Below are 16,717 nucleotides of genomic sequence, written 5' to 3' on the forward strand. Positions count from 1 at the left end.
AATCTTCCTGTCCCTATAGATTTGCCTATTCTGGACATTTCATATAAATGAACTCATACAGTACATGGTCTTCATGTAGCCTGATGTTTACAAGGTTCATCCATGTCGTAGAATGTATCAGTACTTATTTCCTTTCTATGGCTAAATAATTTCCTCTCAAATGAAATTTATCATATTTTATCTATTCATCAGCTGATGGCCATTTGGGTTATTTCCACTTTTTGGCTATTCTGAATAATGTTGCCATGAGCATGCTTGATGTTCTTAAAAACATGCAAGTCTTTATGTAGACATGTTTTCAGTTCTCCTGGGTACATATCTAAAAGCAAACTTGCTGAGTAATATACTAACTCTATGCTTAACGTTCTGAGGAACTGCCAAGCTACTTTCCAAAGCAATGAACCATTTTATATCCCTACCAGCAATATATGGGCATTTCACTACTACATTTTCAACCCATGAAGATGTTCTAATTACTGAATGGAAAGAGAGGTGTGCTCCCCTCAACCACATAATAATTCACTGCTAAAAATACTTAATTAACAAAAGAGAAGTATATTTCCCACAGGAACACAAGGAGTAAAATGTTATAAGTCCGACTGTAGAGGTTTCCCCTGCTATCTGAAAATAGAACATTCCTATGAAATCTTCTGTAAAGCCAAAATGGCATAAAGGGGGGGGGGGAAGCAATTACCATTAATTTTTATGAAAAATGTTTCAGCATTCCCAGGCTCCTCAAATAACCTTTCTTAGGCTTTTCTGATACCTTAGGACATATCTTGCCAACAAACGCACAAAATAAATGGAGATAAAGCCCAGAGGCTCATAGACACAGTTCAGAGTAATGGCAGTGTGATGCTGAGAAGCTGAGTGTAGTTCCCAGGGAAGGAGATTGGCGGTGCCACTCTTACTGCCCAGTTGCGCACTGCCTCTACTACTGCTTGCTGCAAAACAAACACTGAAGCTATTCTCACTTTTCAGCTTCTTTCCTAAAAGCCAAACTCCTCTCCAGATTCCTTGCAGTTAGTAAAAACAGGCACTAATGTAGGTCCTTCCTAAAAAACCAAGTGGCAATAAAGTGAACCTTCAAAAACCCAGGGAGACCTCTACTGCCCAAGTGAGTTAACCTCTCAGGGGCCAACTATTAAATCATAAAAGAGAGAGGTTGTAATGGCATTTACGTCGCAACCGCAACGTAACTTAACAATCCAAGTAAAGGTGCTTTCCAACATTGATTACTGGTGAGTTAACCCCGGACAAAGCGTTAGGGGCAAAGGGCTAAATGCCCGATCCCTCCTCCTCCTGCATGCAGGGTTCTTTCCCGTCGGGAGGGGTTGCTGAGTGGCAGCGGGGGCTGCAGCCACCTCCCTTCTCGGGAAGAGCCGGCCATATGAGCCACGCAGGATAAATTGTTAGAGCTCCAAAAGCTTTCCAGCCCAACGTCAACCCAAGGCGAGAGATTCCGCACCTTGCTACTCGGCTTATCAAGTCAGCGGAGGATCTTTCTTCTTCTTCTTTTTTTTTTTTAATGGTAGCAGACACATTTATTATGGTCGAAGAAGGAGACGCAGAGAACACAAGCATATCCCTCCAGCCACAAACCCCGTCTGTCTCTCCAACGCACCCCCCATAAGCAAAATAAACATGAAACCCAATCCATTACGAACTCCAGAGGCTTATCAACCCCGGCGGCCCTCACCCTCCAAAGACTCCCCTTATCGAACCCCCCTGGGACAGATGGCCCGAAGCTTACCTGGTGGCTTCCTCCAGCTCGACCGCTCTCTGACCAGGCGCCTGCAGAGGCGTAGTAGCCATCCCCTCCTCCGCCTTCTCCCGGCCAGGTGGTCTCAGCAGGGCCGCCCCCGCGCACCCGCCAGGAAATGGGAGGCTGGGGAGGTTCAGGGCGAGGAGGATACGAGGGCGGAGGCGGGTGCATGGGCACGTCTCCCCCGCCCGGCCCGTAGTAGCGGCCATACGAAGGACCGTCGCTGGGGCCGTAGCCCGAGCGCCTCAAGGCCGACATGGGCTCTAATGCCCCGCAGCGCTTCCCGCCCCCCACGGCCAGCCCATGGCGCAAGCGCCCGCCGACGAGAGGAACTGGAGAGCAGGGAGAGGGGTCGGCCGACAGCAGCCAATCCTGGCTCGGGCCCGCCCCTTCGGCGGCGAGTCCCGAGAGTCGTGGGACGGAGGTCCGTGCCTCGGGGGAGGCGGGGGGCGGCTGTCTGGGAAGCTGGAGGACGAGCTGCAGCCCTGCGTTTCTTAAAAGGGAGACTACGTTTTCCCTACCATCTAGTCAATCTAGCTTCCTCTTCCCCTTTTACCGGGGGCGGGGAATGGGTGTCCCGGGACCGCGCCAGTCCCGCCTCTTCCGGAGGACGGGCACGTGATACCGGAAGTGGGTGGGAATAATATGGAGGCGTTTCCGGCAGGCCCCGGCTTCTGAAAGCCGGGGCGGACGTGCTGCTCCTGGTCCGGGTTCCTGTCCCGGTCCCGCCGAGGCGGCGACTGCGGTCAGAAAGAAGGAGGTGTTGGACGCACTGGCCCGCCGCCGCTATACTCTGCAGCCTTATCTCAGCTCAAAATGAACTATATGCCCGGTACCGCCAGCCTCATAGAGGACATCGACAGTGAGTAGCTCATCTCCTCTGCGTGAAGTCGGGTGAGATCCTTCCTCCCGGGCGGACACCTCTTCAGGGGGAGCTCGTAGAAGGAGTCTGGGGCGGGGGGAGTGTTTTTAGCACGCTTCTGGCTGTTCGGCGTTGACATGCTCCACGTGAGTGAAGAGCCTCAGGCACTCCATTTGTCCACCTCCTAGCCGCCTGCCTCTCTCCTGCGTCTCGCAGCCTCCACCAGCCCGTGGGCCGATAAGCCACAAGCTGTAGAATTCACTCCTGCTTTGGAGGGACGCGGCTGCCAAGACCCAGACGCCAGAGTTGCCCCTCCCCACGTCCACTCTTTCCCACCTGCAATATATATCGAAGTACCAGCTTGTTACTGGTAGACGAATGAGAGTAGAGAAAGGATTCGTTAAGAAACGAACGTTTTAAAAGATAGCAGCGGTTGGACTTAATTGGCAGTAAACGCAGGTTTTATGCTGTGTAGCCATTTGCAATATCCTTTTACCGTCAGGTTCTTCAGCACTTTCAGACAAAGGTATTGACTTTTCTGGAAAGGCTGAATCACTTCAAACTTATTTTTCTGTTCGACGGTTTTCTCTTACTTGTACTAAAAAGACCTCCCTTTTCTCCCCATCGTTGTTCTAAAGAAGAGTTCGGTCCTGCGCAAAAGAAAGACTCCTCTCTGTCCCTTTCTAAGCTCTCTTCTGTGAATTACTCCTCAAGCAACATTTTCTAATCCTTTAAAATCCTGTGGTCTGTCTCATTAACTTATAATTGCTGCAAAAGTGGTTTACACAGTTCCAAACAAGTTACAACAATCACGGTTATTATGTATGCAAATTTAAGAAGTGAGTCCCTGGGGCGCCTGCCTGCCTCTGTCAGTAGAGCAGGTGACTCTTGGTCTCAGAGTTGTGAGGTCAGCCCCACTTTGGGTTACTTAGAGAGTACTTCAAAATACAATTTTTAAAAAAATAATAAAATGTGAGTCTGTGATCATACTCTCTTCGTTGTCTGAAATCATTCTTTAAGTCCAAATTAGTGGGGCGCCTGGATGGCTCAATCCGTTAGGTGTTTGCCTTTGGCTCAGGTCATGATCCCAGAGTTCTGGGATCCAGCCCCACATGGGGCTCTCTGCTCAGCGGAGCCTGCTGCTCCTCTCCCTCTGCCTGCTGTTCCCCCCTGCTTGTGCTCTCTTTCTCAGTTAAATAAATAAATAAAATCTTTAAAAACAAATCAGTAAATAAATCCAAATTAGTGATTTTGCTATTGAAAGAAAATGTAGTGTGAATTGGACTGTATTTGTATATAAATAACAATTGCACAAATCCACCTGTAATATGTAATGAAAAATTCAATTTTAGTTGTCTGTGGATGCCCTTTTGCCCCCACCTCTCATTTTATTTTATTTCATTTTATTTTATTTTATTTTATTTTATTTTATTTTATTTATTTTTTTAAAGATTTTATTTATTTATTCATAGAAACACAGAGAGAGAATGAGAGGCAGAGACACAGGCAGAGGGAGAAGCAGGCTCCATGCAGAGAGCCTGACGTGGGACTTGAGGCCTGACGTGGGACTCCAGGATCACGCCCTGGGCTGCAGGCGGCCCTAAACCGCTGTGCCACCGGGGCTGCCCACCTCTCATTTTATGTATCTGAATTATATGAAGCCCCTAATAAATCCTGCTGTTCTACTAAAAATAATTTTTGTTCTCAAACCCTCTAACGCCTTCTTTGTAGACTCCAAGCCCCCTCCTTTACTGAAAAGTTTGAAACCATTCCTTATGTACCCTTCGCTGTCCCCCCAATGACACACAATTTCCTCCTTTCTCCTCAGTCTTTCTGCATATGCACCCATCCTCTCATCTGAGTAGGAGGTATTCCTTTTCAGTCTGTGGTCTTTTATTATTCTTTCTTCCCCTATTTCTTCCATTAATGCCCTTTTTCTCTCGTATCTTCTCTCTCTCCCTGGATCCTTCCATTCATGTATATTCTTATTCTTGTCTGTCCATCTCATACTTTTTTTTTTCCACTTATGTCTCCTCATCAAACTCCCATCCCTTTTTCATATCTTTACCCCTTAACATTTTTTTAAACATTTTATTTAAAATTTTTTTAATTTATTCATGAGAGACACAGGCAGAGGGAGAAGCAGGCTCCATGCAGGGAGCCTTACATGGGACTCGATCCCGGGACCCCACGATCACACCCTGGGCCTAAGGCAGGTGCTAAACCGCTGAGCCACCCAGGGATCCCCCTACCCCTTAACATTTTGAATCCTCTCCATTTTGATTCTACTTCCTGACCACCTGCAGTAGACCACCTCCATTATACCTGCAATCTGATTTTTGTTATCATCACACTGAAGCTGCATTCTTAAAAGGCCAAAATCTGATGCATTCTTCTGGGTTCTTCCCTCTCCTCTGTAATATTGTGATACTAATACCACTGGGTTCTTAATTCTTTTTGTTTGTTTGTTTGTTTGTTTGTTTGTTTTCTCCAGCACTGGTACTTGCTAATTTTCTCACTCCTCCAACTCTTAACTGTTCCCTAAAATAGGTGGCCCCTTAGGTTCTATCTTTGGTCTGCCTTTTTTTTTGTTTTTTTGTTTGTTTGTTTTTGTTTTTTAAGATTTGTTTACTTATTTTAGGGGGTGGGAAGAGGGAGAGAGAAGCCCAAGCAGACTCCCCTCTGAGCATGAAACTCAGTCCCAGGAACCTGAGATCATGACCTGAGCTGAATTCAAGAGCCAGCTGCTCAACCAACTGAACCACCCAGGTGCCCCGTGCTTTTTTCTTTAAAATTCTAGGAGAGCTCCTGGACTTTTATAATTGTATCACCTCTTTGTAGACCTATCAGAAATTCCTCTAATTCTGACCTCTTTGACGTTCTAGCCTTATATTTCCAACTCCCTGTTGACATTTCTATGTAGATGCCCTGATTAGCACTTTAGAATCACTAATAACAGTCTTTCACTTTAATCTTTTACTGCCAACTTTTGATAAATGATCTGTTCTGTCATGACTCAAAATTCCTACATCTTGTGGCGCCTAGATGTCACAGTCAGTTAAGCATCTTACTTGGTTTCAACTCAGGTCGTGATCTCAGGATCAAGAGGTGGAGCCCCACCGAGCTTTGGGGTCTCCTTAGAGTCTGCTTAGAGTTTCTCTCTCCCTCTGCCCCTCCCTCCCACATTCGTGCACTTGAGTGCTCTCTCTTCCTCCCTCCCTCCCTGTCTCTCAAATAAATAAATCTTTTAAAAAATTCCTGCATCTTCTTAACTCATTTCTTCAGCACCCCCACATACAATCATACTCTACCTTTACAAATTCCCATCACTTAAAACTAAACAGTCTTGGGGTGTGTGGGTGGCTCAGTCAGTTAAACCAAGACTCTTGGTTTCAATTCAGGTCATGATCTCAGTGTCCTGGGATCAAGCCTCACATTGGGCTCTGCATTCAGTATGGAGTCTGATCGAGTATTCTCTCTCCTCCTCTGCTCCTTCCCTCTGTGAGCACTTACATGCATGCACTCTCTCTCAAAGATACGTAAATATTTAAAAAACAAAAACAGGGCAGCCCAGGTGGCTCAGCGGTTTAGCACCGCCTTAACCCCGGGATGTGATCCTGGAGACCTGGGATCGAGTCCCACGTTGGGCTCCTTGCATGGAGCCTGCTTCTCCTTCTGCCTGTGTCTCTGCCTCTCTCTCTCATGAATAAATAAATGAAAAATCTTTAAAAAACAAAACAAAACAGAACTACACAGTCTTAGTTCTGTTGCCTTTTCCTTCTCATTGGCCTTGGTATAGGTTTTTTCTTCATGTCTCACATTCTGCTTTCCCTTTTCTGTCAGTTCATACTTCAATGTTTTCTTGTGAAGTATAAACCAAACTGAACCTGCTTCTGGTACTTTTTGGACTTTATATCCTTTGACTTCCCTTTATATCCCACATTTTTAGCCAAACGTATGGATACATACAGGCCTTTTCCCCCCTGCTTCCTAAATTGCAGATTCTCCTTTCTCTCTCTTTCCCTGTCATTCATCGCAGAGGCCAAAAGTGATCTTTCAAGGCTCAATTCAGATACCTCCTCTAGCTAGCTAGTTTCTCTCAATCTCATATAATTAAGATTTGCTTTCTTATGGAACTTAATTATAACCCAAAGAAGACTACAAATTCCTTCAGGGAAGAATCACTGTCTTATTTCTCTGTTATGCTTCTAGAAAGTACTTTATGCACATCATTAAAGAAAAAAGATGCAGTTAACTGCATCATTAAAGATGATCGATGAATGAATTTGGCCATTCTAGCAACTTGTCGTTCCTCAGTGCAGCTCAAAGTCTCTCTTAGAAGTTTTCCCTAGCCACTCTCTTTTCTGTAGCTACTTCCCCTCTCTCTTCATCATACTATCCTGCTATCCTGTGTATTATTCCATTGTATTAATCACAGTGGGTCCTTTTTTTTTTTTTTTTTTACTTGTTTGTCTTCCTTTACCAGGAATATATGTTGATAAGGTTGGTGACTTTGAGTCGTCTTCTCTACGGTATATCTAAGCCCCAGACCAGTGGTTGGCTCTCAAAAAATATTACTGAATTTTTGCTCATGCTCATTTTACCTGTCTGAGGCATTGTTTTTATTCAAAACCTTCCCTGATCCCAAAATGTGATATAGAGGCTCTTCTAAGTTGAGAGGAAAATAATTCTAGTATTAAGACCATAAAGGTTATCTAGACCTCCTCAATCCTTGGATATAGAAACTGACATGACACTGGGAGGATTTAACTGCCAACATTAACATCTAGACCTGGGAGGCTGGCTTCCAGTCAACTCACCCAGTCCTTTGCCCACTCTGCCACATGACTCTGATCCTTTTCACCAGGAATCTTGTCATCTAAACCCCAGGATCCCTTGGTCCTTCCACTAATTTCCCAATTAATTTTGCCTTAAATACATTGGGAGAAGTGGTAGAGCTTAAACTATTAACTTTTTTTTTATTATTAATCCTGTAAACTCGCTGAAGCTAACAGTTCTCATTTTTAAAGATCTTTTTTCCTCTCCCTAGAAAAGCACTTGGTCCTGCTTCGAGATGGAAGGACGCTTATAGGTTTTTTAAGAAGCATTGATCAATTTGGTATGTACTAGTTATAGACTTATACTCTGAATAATAAGAGCTGCTTTTGTATGTTTGTGTTACTAAATGTTGACATTAATCCTGCAACTTTTTCAAGTGTCTGGCATAATGGAATACTGTTTTTGAGTCATTATGTCCTTTTTTTCTAAATTACGATCAGGTGATTCAAAAGTTAGTATTTACAAGCTAACAAGTATTTCTTTTTTGTTTTTTGTTTTTTGTTTTTGTTTTTGTTTTTAGCTTGTATTTCTAAAACTGGTTTTCACTAGAACATAGGATTACAATGTTTTGGACTGTTTTTTATTTTCCCCAGTAGAGGGAGCCAAACGATAGAAATAAACTCAGGCCACTGAAAAAGCTGCTCATTTGTACATTGCTTGGGTGCGACTATTCTTCAGAGCAGTTCCTGCACTGAAGGTAATCCCCCTTGTCCAATGAAAATTGTATAGAAAGCATTTCCTGAACTTTTTGGGGGTCCCAACTTTAAGCTCAAGATTTTACACTTGAGAGATACAGCAGACCCAAAAGAGTCTCAGTCTTTGTTTTGCATCTTGCATTTTTCTAAAGAGATCTATATTTGCTTCTGTTTCAAGGAACTTCTCAGTTCATATCAACATTCGTTGGACATTTCCTAATGGATTTGGGCATAAGGAAAAGCAACATAATTGAAACACTTAGAGGAATTACAGAAGATAGAGATATTTGCTTTTCTTCAAATGAGACAAATAATATCAATTTAAAAATAATAATAATTATTAACAACAGACTGGGGTTCTGAATCTTTTGTCAAATTCATCAAAATACCTTGGGGGAAAAGTAGCAAATACTGACTTTATTCTCACATTACCAGGTACAGTTATCTCACAAAGTGAAAAGAGGTTTTTGTGTATCATAATCCATGGATACCTGCACTGGGTTAAATGAATCCTAAGTACTGAAACAAAGTTAAATCTTTGGTAAATCATCATATACACAAACCTACACAACAGAGGAAAACTTGTTTTTTTGTCTAAAAACGAATTTTGACCTCTCCAGTTGTTTAGGCTTTAGATTCTTCCAAGTATCCCGACTATTTATATTTTCTTATAATCACATCGATAGTCACAATCTCACTGATGTAAAGGAATTTAATTCTTGTAACTGGTCCCCACCATCATTCATGTTAATGCAACATAATACCCAATACTCTATCAGTTTCCATCTGTTTAGGAGTCTCCTAAGTGGTGTGTCTTAATGAAACAGAAGAAGACTATTCAAAATTTTAGCTTTTCCCGGAATTAGAAAGTTTGGAGATCATGTTTAGTGAAATCTTTTCTACTCAAAATAACTGATTATTGGAGTAACAGACCTTTACCCAATAATTTAAACTAAATATCTTTATTTCTTCCCTATACACTTATAGCTAATTTAGTGCTACATCAGACTGTGGAGCGTATTCATGTGGGCAAAAAATACGGTGATATTCCTCGAGGGATTTTTGTGGTCAGAGGAGAAAATGTGGTCCTACTAGGAGAAATAGTAAGTGAAAATTGTTAAGCTGCTGTGGGTCTTCATAATTATGCTAGCTAGGTTTCTTTTTCTTTTCAAGAAGGAAAAAGTATATTTTCCACATTGCATCCAGCTTCTAGCAGAAACTAGCACATTAGTTCAGGAGAGCTACAGACGTAAAAGGAAAACTAGAGAGAATAATTAACTTTGTTTCAGTGCCACTTGGCATTTTAAAGATTTTGATCCCATTAGCAACAAAGTATTGTTGATTTTACCTGATATAAAAATGCCATACTGTAAAAACATGTTCATTAATATGTTATTTCTGCTATCTCTAACAGCAGAAAATTAAAAAACTTAATACCTAACAAGAGGTGAATAATTAATAAAGTGTGATTTATGTGCATTGGAATTTTTTTTTAAGATTTTATTTATTTACTCATGAGAGAGACAGAGAGAGAGAGAGGCAGAGACAGAGGGAGAAGCAGGCTCCCTGTAGGGAGCCGGCCAGGAATCATGCCCTGGGCCAAAGGCAGATGCTCAATTGGAATATTTTGCAGTCTTTTAAACAATTGGTTACAAGTAGATTTTCATGACCTAGAGCTACTGAGCAATGCTTGAGGGAAAGACATTGCATATACATTGTGATGTTCCTGTCTTTTAAGGGGGGGAAGGGGAAAGAAAGAAGAGGCCTATAGGAAAAGCCTCTCTGTTAACTCCTGAGAATGGAGCTCAGCCTCCATTGGATCATAGCTCACAACCAAAGAGGATACCTCTATACCTATGCCAGGAAGACCAGTTGGCAGGTGAAAAGTTAAGTCTTCTAAAATGTTGTTACTGTAGTAGGTCTGTGTGTGTGTATGTGTATGTACATGTACATAACCATACATATGCACATGTCTATATGTAGGCATATATAAATACATACAAAACTATTAGAAAACTTATATAGCTAATAGATGTACTCAGACTTGGTGGGGTTTTTTGGCTTTTTAAGTTTTTATTTTAATTCCAATTAACATACAGTAGTTTTTTTATTTTTTTTTATAAAGATTTTATTTTTAAGTAATTTCTATACCCAATATGGGGCTTGAACTCACAACCCCAAGATCAAGAGGTACATGCTCCTCCAAATGAGTCACCCAGGTGCCCCAGCATACAGTATTATATTAGTTTCAGATGTCCAATACGGTGGTTCTCAGACATTTTTAAAAGAAGATAAAATTTTATTATCATATTTTACATAAAATATTTACTCAAAAAAAAAAAAAAAAACAAGAAAAATCCCTAGTTTAAAACCTTTGGTTTTGCTTTGATTATTGGGTTTGCCAGGAAAATTAAACTAAAAAACTTTGGCATTTAACATTTTCAGTAGTTTCTCAATACCTAACCACATCTTATATCTGGTTTATGGAATTCTTTGAAGTGAAGTGGTTTGGTCTGTAGTGATTTTTAACAATAAGCTGTTTGGAAAAGTAAGGAGATAATCTATGCCAGGGTCAGGTTGGCTCAGAGACTTCAAGTTGAAACAGTTAGCTAGAGATGACTAATCAATAGTCTTAATAGCAATATTGTTAAGTCCTGCTATGAAATGTAGAAAATATTTTTTTCTAATTTTGAAAGTGTTTTTGTGATTGATAATTTTGGTTCAGTAGATCATTTTTCGCATGTTTCAGCTGTAGGAATTGTCATCTCGTTGTAACATGTAGAGATTGAAATACAGCACCGTGAGGTGTGGGGAGTGGCAGTAGTAAAGGACTACAAAGTAAAGTGCTCTTCTGCCAGTATATAAAGAAGGGCTAACCCATCTCTGGACAGTAGGAGTATGCGTGATTTTTTTTTCTTTTGTTTATACTTTTCTCAATTTAATTTTTAAAGAGGAAACATGACTTGCTATCAGGAAAAAATGATTTAAGTTAAAATATTTACACATACTCTGCTTCAGTTTTTTTTTAGTTGTAGACACCACAAATGATTGTGTGCCAGTTGCATTGGCACAAATGTGCCCCTGTGTAGATGTATATGTATGTGAGGAAAGGGAGGGAACTTGAATTTGTTCGTGAAGATTCGTTGTTTCCTGGGAGTTCTTTTGTGGAGAAAGTACTCTTGAATGGTAATGGTTTGGATGCTGCGGAATTTTACAGTGGTACGGCTATAAGCCTTGTGGTTCAGAATGGTTACACAGCTGTAGGAACCAATCAATAGTCAGTGTGAAGAAATTAAGTACCCACCCAAGAGAAACTCATACCCAGAAACCATTTAGAGTCTGTAAACATCTGTTGTTTAGGAAGTCCCTAGATTCTGCCTCAAGGATGATGATGCACACAGCCTTAAGTAATAAAACTGATTGTTGGAAATTGGCATCATCATAACCACATGAACAACTCAATGAATAACTTACTGAGAAGTCCAAGAGGCAGTATACCATGCCAAGAACATTGTCTTCCCTTCAGCTGCTACACATGGGTTGTTAGGGCTGGTTATACTTGATAAGATACATTTTGCCCAGGGCAGCTAACATTCGAGCCAAGGCAGGACTTGCTTATATAATTTGTGTGGCTTTCATTCTAATCTCTCTGGTGAAGATCTTCCACCTGATGTCACTGCCTGTGGGTTCTGAGGCCTTGGCAACACATGTGGTGTTAGTACCCAGCAGTAGGGTGGAGTGTCCTGAGGGTTTGTGTGTTGATGCCTTCCCAGAATTTTAAGATTGAAAATCATAGAAAAAAGATAAGAAATAAGAATATCCCATATATATAGTCTTTCCATGTTACAGAAACACAGAATAATACCTGTATGTTCATTTTAAGGAGAATAAGTTGAATCTATGGATAGTGAGATGCTTTTATAGCAAGGTTCTGCAGCATAAGATTAGTTACCAAATACTTGTATGGTGTTCAAACATAAAAATATTAAGCATAGGAGCACCTGGGTGGCTTAGTTGGTTGAACATCCAACTCTTGATCTCAGCTCAGGTCTTGATATCAGCCCCATGCTGGGCTCTGTGCCGGATGTGGAGCCTACTTTAAAAAAAAATTAAGTGTCTTATGCCAGAGTAAGTGAAAAAATTACAATTAATTGCTTTGTGGGGTTTCAAGTCAATATATACATGGAAAAATTAGAAAGCTATTCACCAAAATATTGTTTCATACTAGAATTATGGGTAATTTTTCTGCTCGTCCGTTTTCTAAATTTCATACAGTACACGTGTGTTTTTAAAATAACAGAAAAAATGACTTTTTTAAAAACAAAAATACTGTAATTAAAACAGTGGAGAAATATATTGGATTGAAACTAGTTTAGTGACCTAACCGGTCTATTAAGGTTTTCTGTAGATTTGTTGCCATAGAGGGGGAAAGAATCTTGCTTTATGATTTAAAGCCTCCTGGTTAATGGAACAGAGGGGCAGTTTATTCTCTTTGGGTGAGGGGTGCTTCTTTGAATCACCGTTCTCTACCTTCTTAGTGAGCCAAAACCCCCAGGAATTAAGCTGACTTTGATCATGTAAAAATACAAAACTTACTTAAAGCCATCTGGCCCTCAGTAACTTCTCTTTTGGATCCTTTGGGTTGGGGAGACAGCTCTTCATGCATATATATGAATATGTAATTTTTTTTAAGAAAAGCAGTCTTTGAGTATTGTAGGACTGCAGGTAACTTAAAGCTCTGTGATACACACTGATAGCGATCCCTACCACCACATTCATATAAGTATGTATTTTGTAGTAGTGTGGCCATCCATTTCTCTAGGAAGCTTCTCTGTCCCCAGGAAAAGGGTATTTCAGCCATGTAACAATTATGATAAATAACCCAAGCCTGACATAGGAATCCATTTGCCTAATGGTCTGTAATGTTTTCTATTCTTGGTTATCAGTTGAAGTTTTTCAACCCTGCTTATTTTGTAGGACTTGGAAAAGGAGAGTGACACACCCCTCCAGCAAGTGTCTATTGAAGAAATCCTAGAAGAACAAAGGGTAGAACAGCAGACCAAGCTGGAAGCTGAGAAGCTGAAAGTTCAAGCTCTGAAGGATCGGGGTCTCTCCATTCCTCGGGCAGATACCCTTGACGAGTATTAATCATTTGCTCAGAGGCTGTTGCTTTTGGGGAGCAAGGCTGTCACTGAATGAAAGTGACATCCTGATCACTTCACTCATTTGACTAGAGACTGTAGAGTATTGAAAAGTCCTTTTTGAGTTCTTTCACATGAACAACATGAAATCACTTTCCCCCCCTTTTTAATGACAAAAATCATTGTTAAAAAAAAAAAAAAAAAAACAGAGGCAAGGATCTTTTGACACATCATTTTGATCACTGTGGAGCTGGCAACCCTGCTTTATGTTGCCTTTCTTGTCTCAAATTAGTGTTCACAGGAGACATTCTCCGTTTACTTGTAAATAAAATAATCTGAAAACTCATGCTATTTCCTAAGTTTGAGTTGCCTCCAATGAATAGATAAAATTAAGTTTCTGCTCTCAAAGGTATAAGCTGTCCACACTGGGATTTCTCCCTTCAGCGACAATTCCAATTTGCTAGTGGCTTATGAAGGAATATTTTCACCCTAAATATCTTGCAGGTCTTCCCCTCTCCCCTTTTCATATTTTTGTCTAATAAGAAAAACACCTTTTCTTGAAGTGTGGAGGAGCTCAAGGGCTTGAGGAGGCTTGAGGAAGGAGCTTTCAGTGAAGTTTTACAGTTAACTGATGGTATCAGAAGCCTCGGTTTTGAGAAACAGCATTACAACCATACCTGCTGTTACTGCTTCACCAACAGCCAGTCCAAACTGCGTTCCCATGAGACCCAGCACTTTACTAAGGTGACTTTTTCTCCAAATCTTCTGTTAATTTGGTTAGATTTTCTGGTTCTTGGGATTGTGTCTTGAGCCTCTTGTGCTGTCATCATAAAGGAGCAGAAACTAAGTGGTGTTTCAGGGACTGATAATCTAGGTTATTCTTGGCTGATGACCTGGGGAGATGGTATGATGTTGACTGCCCGGATGTATAATATTCCGATTTCAAGAGTGCAGGGTAGTGTTGGGCAGTGTACCAAACGAGGAGTTCAGACACGTCAGGAGAGACACTGTTCTCTCTCAGTTCCCCTCTCTGACTCTTGGGTTTTGTTGTGTTGTGTTGTGTTTTTTTTGTTTTTTGTTTTTTTAAGATTTTATTTAACAGAGGGATCCCTGGGTGGCTCAGTGGTTTGGCGCCTGCCTTTGGCCCAGGGCACGATCCTGGAGTCCCAGGATCGAGTCCCGCGTCAGGCTCCCGGCATGGAGCCTGCTTCTCCCTCTGCCTGTGTCTCTAACCCTCTCTCTCTCTCTCTCTCTCTCTCTCTCTCTCTCTATATATATATATATATATATATATATATATATATCATGAACAAATAAAATCTTTTTTTTTTTTTAAGATTTATTTAAGAGAGAGAAAGAAATAACGAATGGCGGGGAAAAAGCAGAGGCAGAGAGAGCAAGGAGCCTGATGGGGGGCTTGATCCCAGGACCTGGAGATCATGACCCAAACCAAAGACAGATATTTAGCCGACTGAGCCACCCAAGCACCTCTCTCAGTTTTTTTAACTGTAGAATTACAGTTAATTCAGTTACAATTAATTCATTTAATTGAATTGAATTCAATTACAGTTAATTCAGAATTACAGTTAAAGAATAATTTTCTTTTTATGGCATGTTGACCAAAGACATCCTTTTCCTTTTCATAAGATACTTAAATCCACTTCTTCCACTCCTGTGTCTGAATTACTGATAGTATTAAGTATACTTAATGTTTTGTCAGGTGTTTTTAAAATTACCCCCAAATGCCTATCAACCATTTGACTGCTGAGCTATTCATCATTGGGTTGGTTTTAAATTAGATAATTTGTGAAGAAACTGTTGCATGTAATGATGCATCTAGTTCTTGCCTCTAATCTTAAAGTTTAATACCCAGAATTTGTTATTAACACACCAGAAAGGGACAAGGCCCAGCACCAACCTTTGACAAACATGTGTCACTTTAACTACGAGAAGATACTGAGAGTCCAATAGAAGTACATTTTTTTTTCCCAAGCACCACTGTTTCAGAACCTCTGACACCTTTAAGAAATCTGGATTCACTATAGTTATCTTATTTTCAACCTCCTTCAAACGATTTCAAAAGCAGTAACGAGAGTTATGGCTTATGAGCAAAAGGGACATTATATCCTCAATAGAATTTCTTGGCCTTAGCAGGTTTTGATCATTGCTTCCTGACCTTAGTCACACAGGCAACAGCTAAGAATTATACTGAAAGGATGAAACTGGACTACCTGCTTCCTTCCTCAGTCTCCAGGCTGCTCAGTACAATGGTTGCCCTCTGCTCTGCCTGGCCCAACCTTTTTTGCAGATACTGAAAGCTGGTGCTTTTTCTCCTGGACCATTGCTGGCACACTCTTCTGTTAGATTTCAGACTCCACCTCAGTTCATACTTCATTATCTTTTTTTTTTTTTTAATTTTTTATTTATTTATGATAGTCACACAGAGACAGAGAGAGAGAGGCAGAGACACAGGCAGAGGGAGAAGCAGGCTCCATGCACCGGGAGCCCGACGTGGGATTCGATCCCGGGTCTCCAGGATCACGCCCTGGGCCAAAGGCAGGCGCCAAACCGCTGCGCCACCCAGGGATCCCCATACTTCATTATCTTTAATAGTTTCTTCAGGGGCACCTGGGTGGTTCAGCTGGTTAAGCATCTGCCTTCAGCTTGGGTGATGATACCCAAGTCCAGGGATTGAGCCCCACATGGGGCTCTCTGCTCAGCAAGGAGAGTCTACTTTTCCCTCTCCTCTGCAGCTCCCCCTGCTAGTGACCTCTCTCTTTATCTTTCTGCCTCTCTGTCAAATAAGTAAAATCTTAAAAACAAAGTTTCTTCCAATAGGGTTTCCCATGACACTGCTTTTTTGGGAAACCAATAAGGATGATCTACCAAAGCTCCTTTCCTGTCCATCTTTAATCTGATAAAATTGAGTTCAAAGCATATCTCTCTCCCTCTTAGCTGTTCTTTTTCCCTTTCCTTGGCTCTTGATCTTATGTTACATGCTCTTAGCTTGTTTAAACCACAGCCTTGAGGCACCTGGGTGGCTCAGTCAGTTGAGCATCTGCCTAGAGTCTTGGGATCCCACATTAGGCTCCCTGCTTAGCAGGGAGTCTGCTTCTCCCTCTGCCCCCCCACCCCGCTCCTCCCTCTCTCTCTCTCTCTCTCTCTCCCTCTCCACCCCCCAAATAAATAAATAAATAAATAAATAAAATCTTTAAAAAATTAAATAAAATCACCATCTTCCCCCAGCTCTGATAAGCTAACAGGCCCTGGCCCTGGATACTTAGTAGAGCCAAATAGTCTCACACTGTCCAGTGTACAGGGTTTTTCAGGGAAGCCATATCAGGGTGAATCCCAGAGGTATTGCATAGAGTTGAAGGTGGCTGGAAAGTGGTCTCGTTTTGCTCCCAAAAGTAGA

General features: G+C 41.4%; 2 protein-coding genes across 3 annotated transcripts in view; one reads left to right on the forward strand and one right to left on the reverse strand.

Annotated features, from left to right (window-relative positions):
• Positions 1-3,206, reverse strand: part of BAG4 (BAG cochaperone 4) — a 38,055-nt gene extending 34,849 nt beyond the window's left edge. Inside the window, exon 1 of one of the 2 annotated variants that reach the window (XM_038560080.1) lies at positions 1,754-3,206. In XM_038560080.1, coding sequence (XP_038416008.1) covers positions 1,754-2,023 — 270 coding nt within the window. In that variant the 5' untranslated portion in view covers positions 2,024-3,206. The remainder of the gene's footprint in view (positions 1-1,753) is intronic. The other variant, XM_038560082.1, reaches the window with a different exon arrangement.
• Positions 2,199-13,648, forward strand: LSM1 (LSM1 homolog, mRNA degradation associated). The gene is made up of 4 exons (XM_038560083.1): positions 2,199-2,627; positions 7,678-7,746; positions 9,149-9,264; positions 13,139-13,648. Exons 1-4 carry the CDS (start codon positions 2,582-2,584, stop codon positions 13,307-13,309), a joined length of 402 nt encoding a protein of 133 aa, XP_038416011.1. The 5' UTR covers positions 2,199-2,581; the 3' UTR covers positions 13,310-13,648.
• Positions 13,649-16,717: the final 3,069 nt, after the last annotated feature.

The sequence above is a fragment of the Canis lupus genome, chromosome 16 (genome assembly GCF_011100685.1).
Source record: "Canis lupus familiaris isolate Mischka breed German Shepherd chromosome 16, alternate assembly UU_Cfam_GSD_1.0, whole genome shotgun sequence".
Taxonomy (NCBI): domain Eukaryota; kingdom Metazoa; phylum Chordata; class Mammalia; order Carnivora; family Canidae; genus Canis; species Canis lupus.

What these genes read in the sequence shown, in the direction of transcription:
- LSM1 (XM_038560083.1), top strand. Translation starts at nt 2,582, where the DNA reads ATGAACTATATGCCCGGTACCGCCAGCCTCATAGAGGACATCGACA. An exon ending in AAGAAGCATTGATCAATTTG is followed by an intron (nt 7,747 to 9,148) that starts GTATGTACTAGT and finishes ATACACTTATAG; the next exon opens with CTAATTTAGTGCTACATCAG. An exon ending in TGGTCCTACTAGGAGAAATA is followed by an intron (nt 9,265 to 13,138) that starts GTAAGTGAAAAT and finishes CTTATTTTGTAG; the next exon opens with GACTTGGAAAAGGAGAGTGA.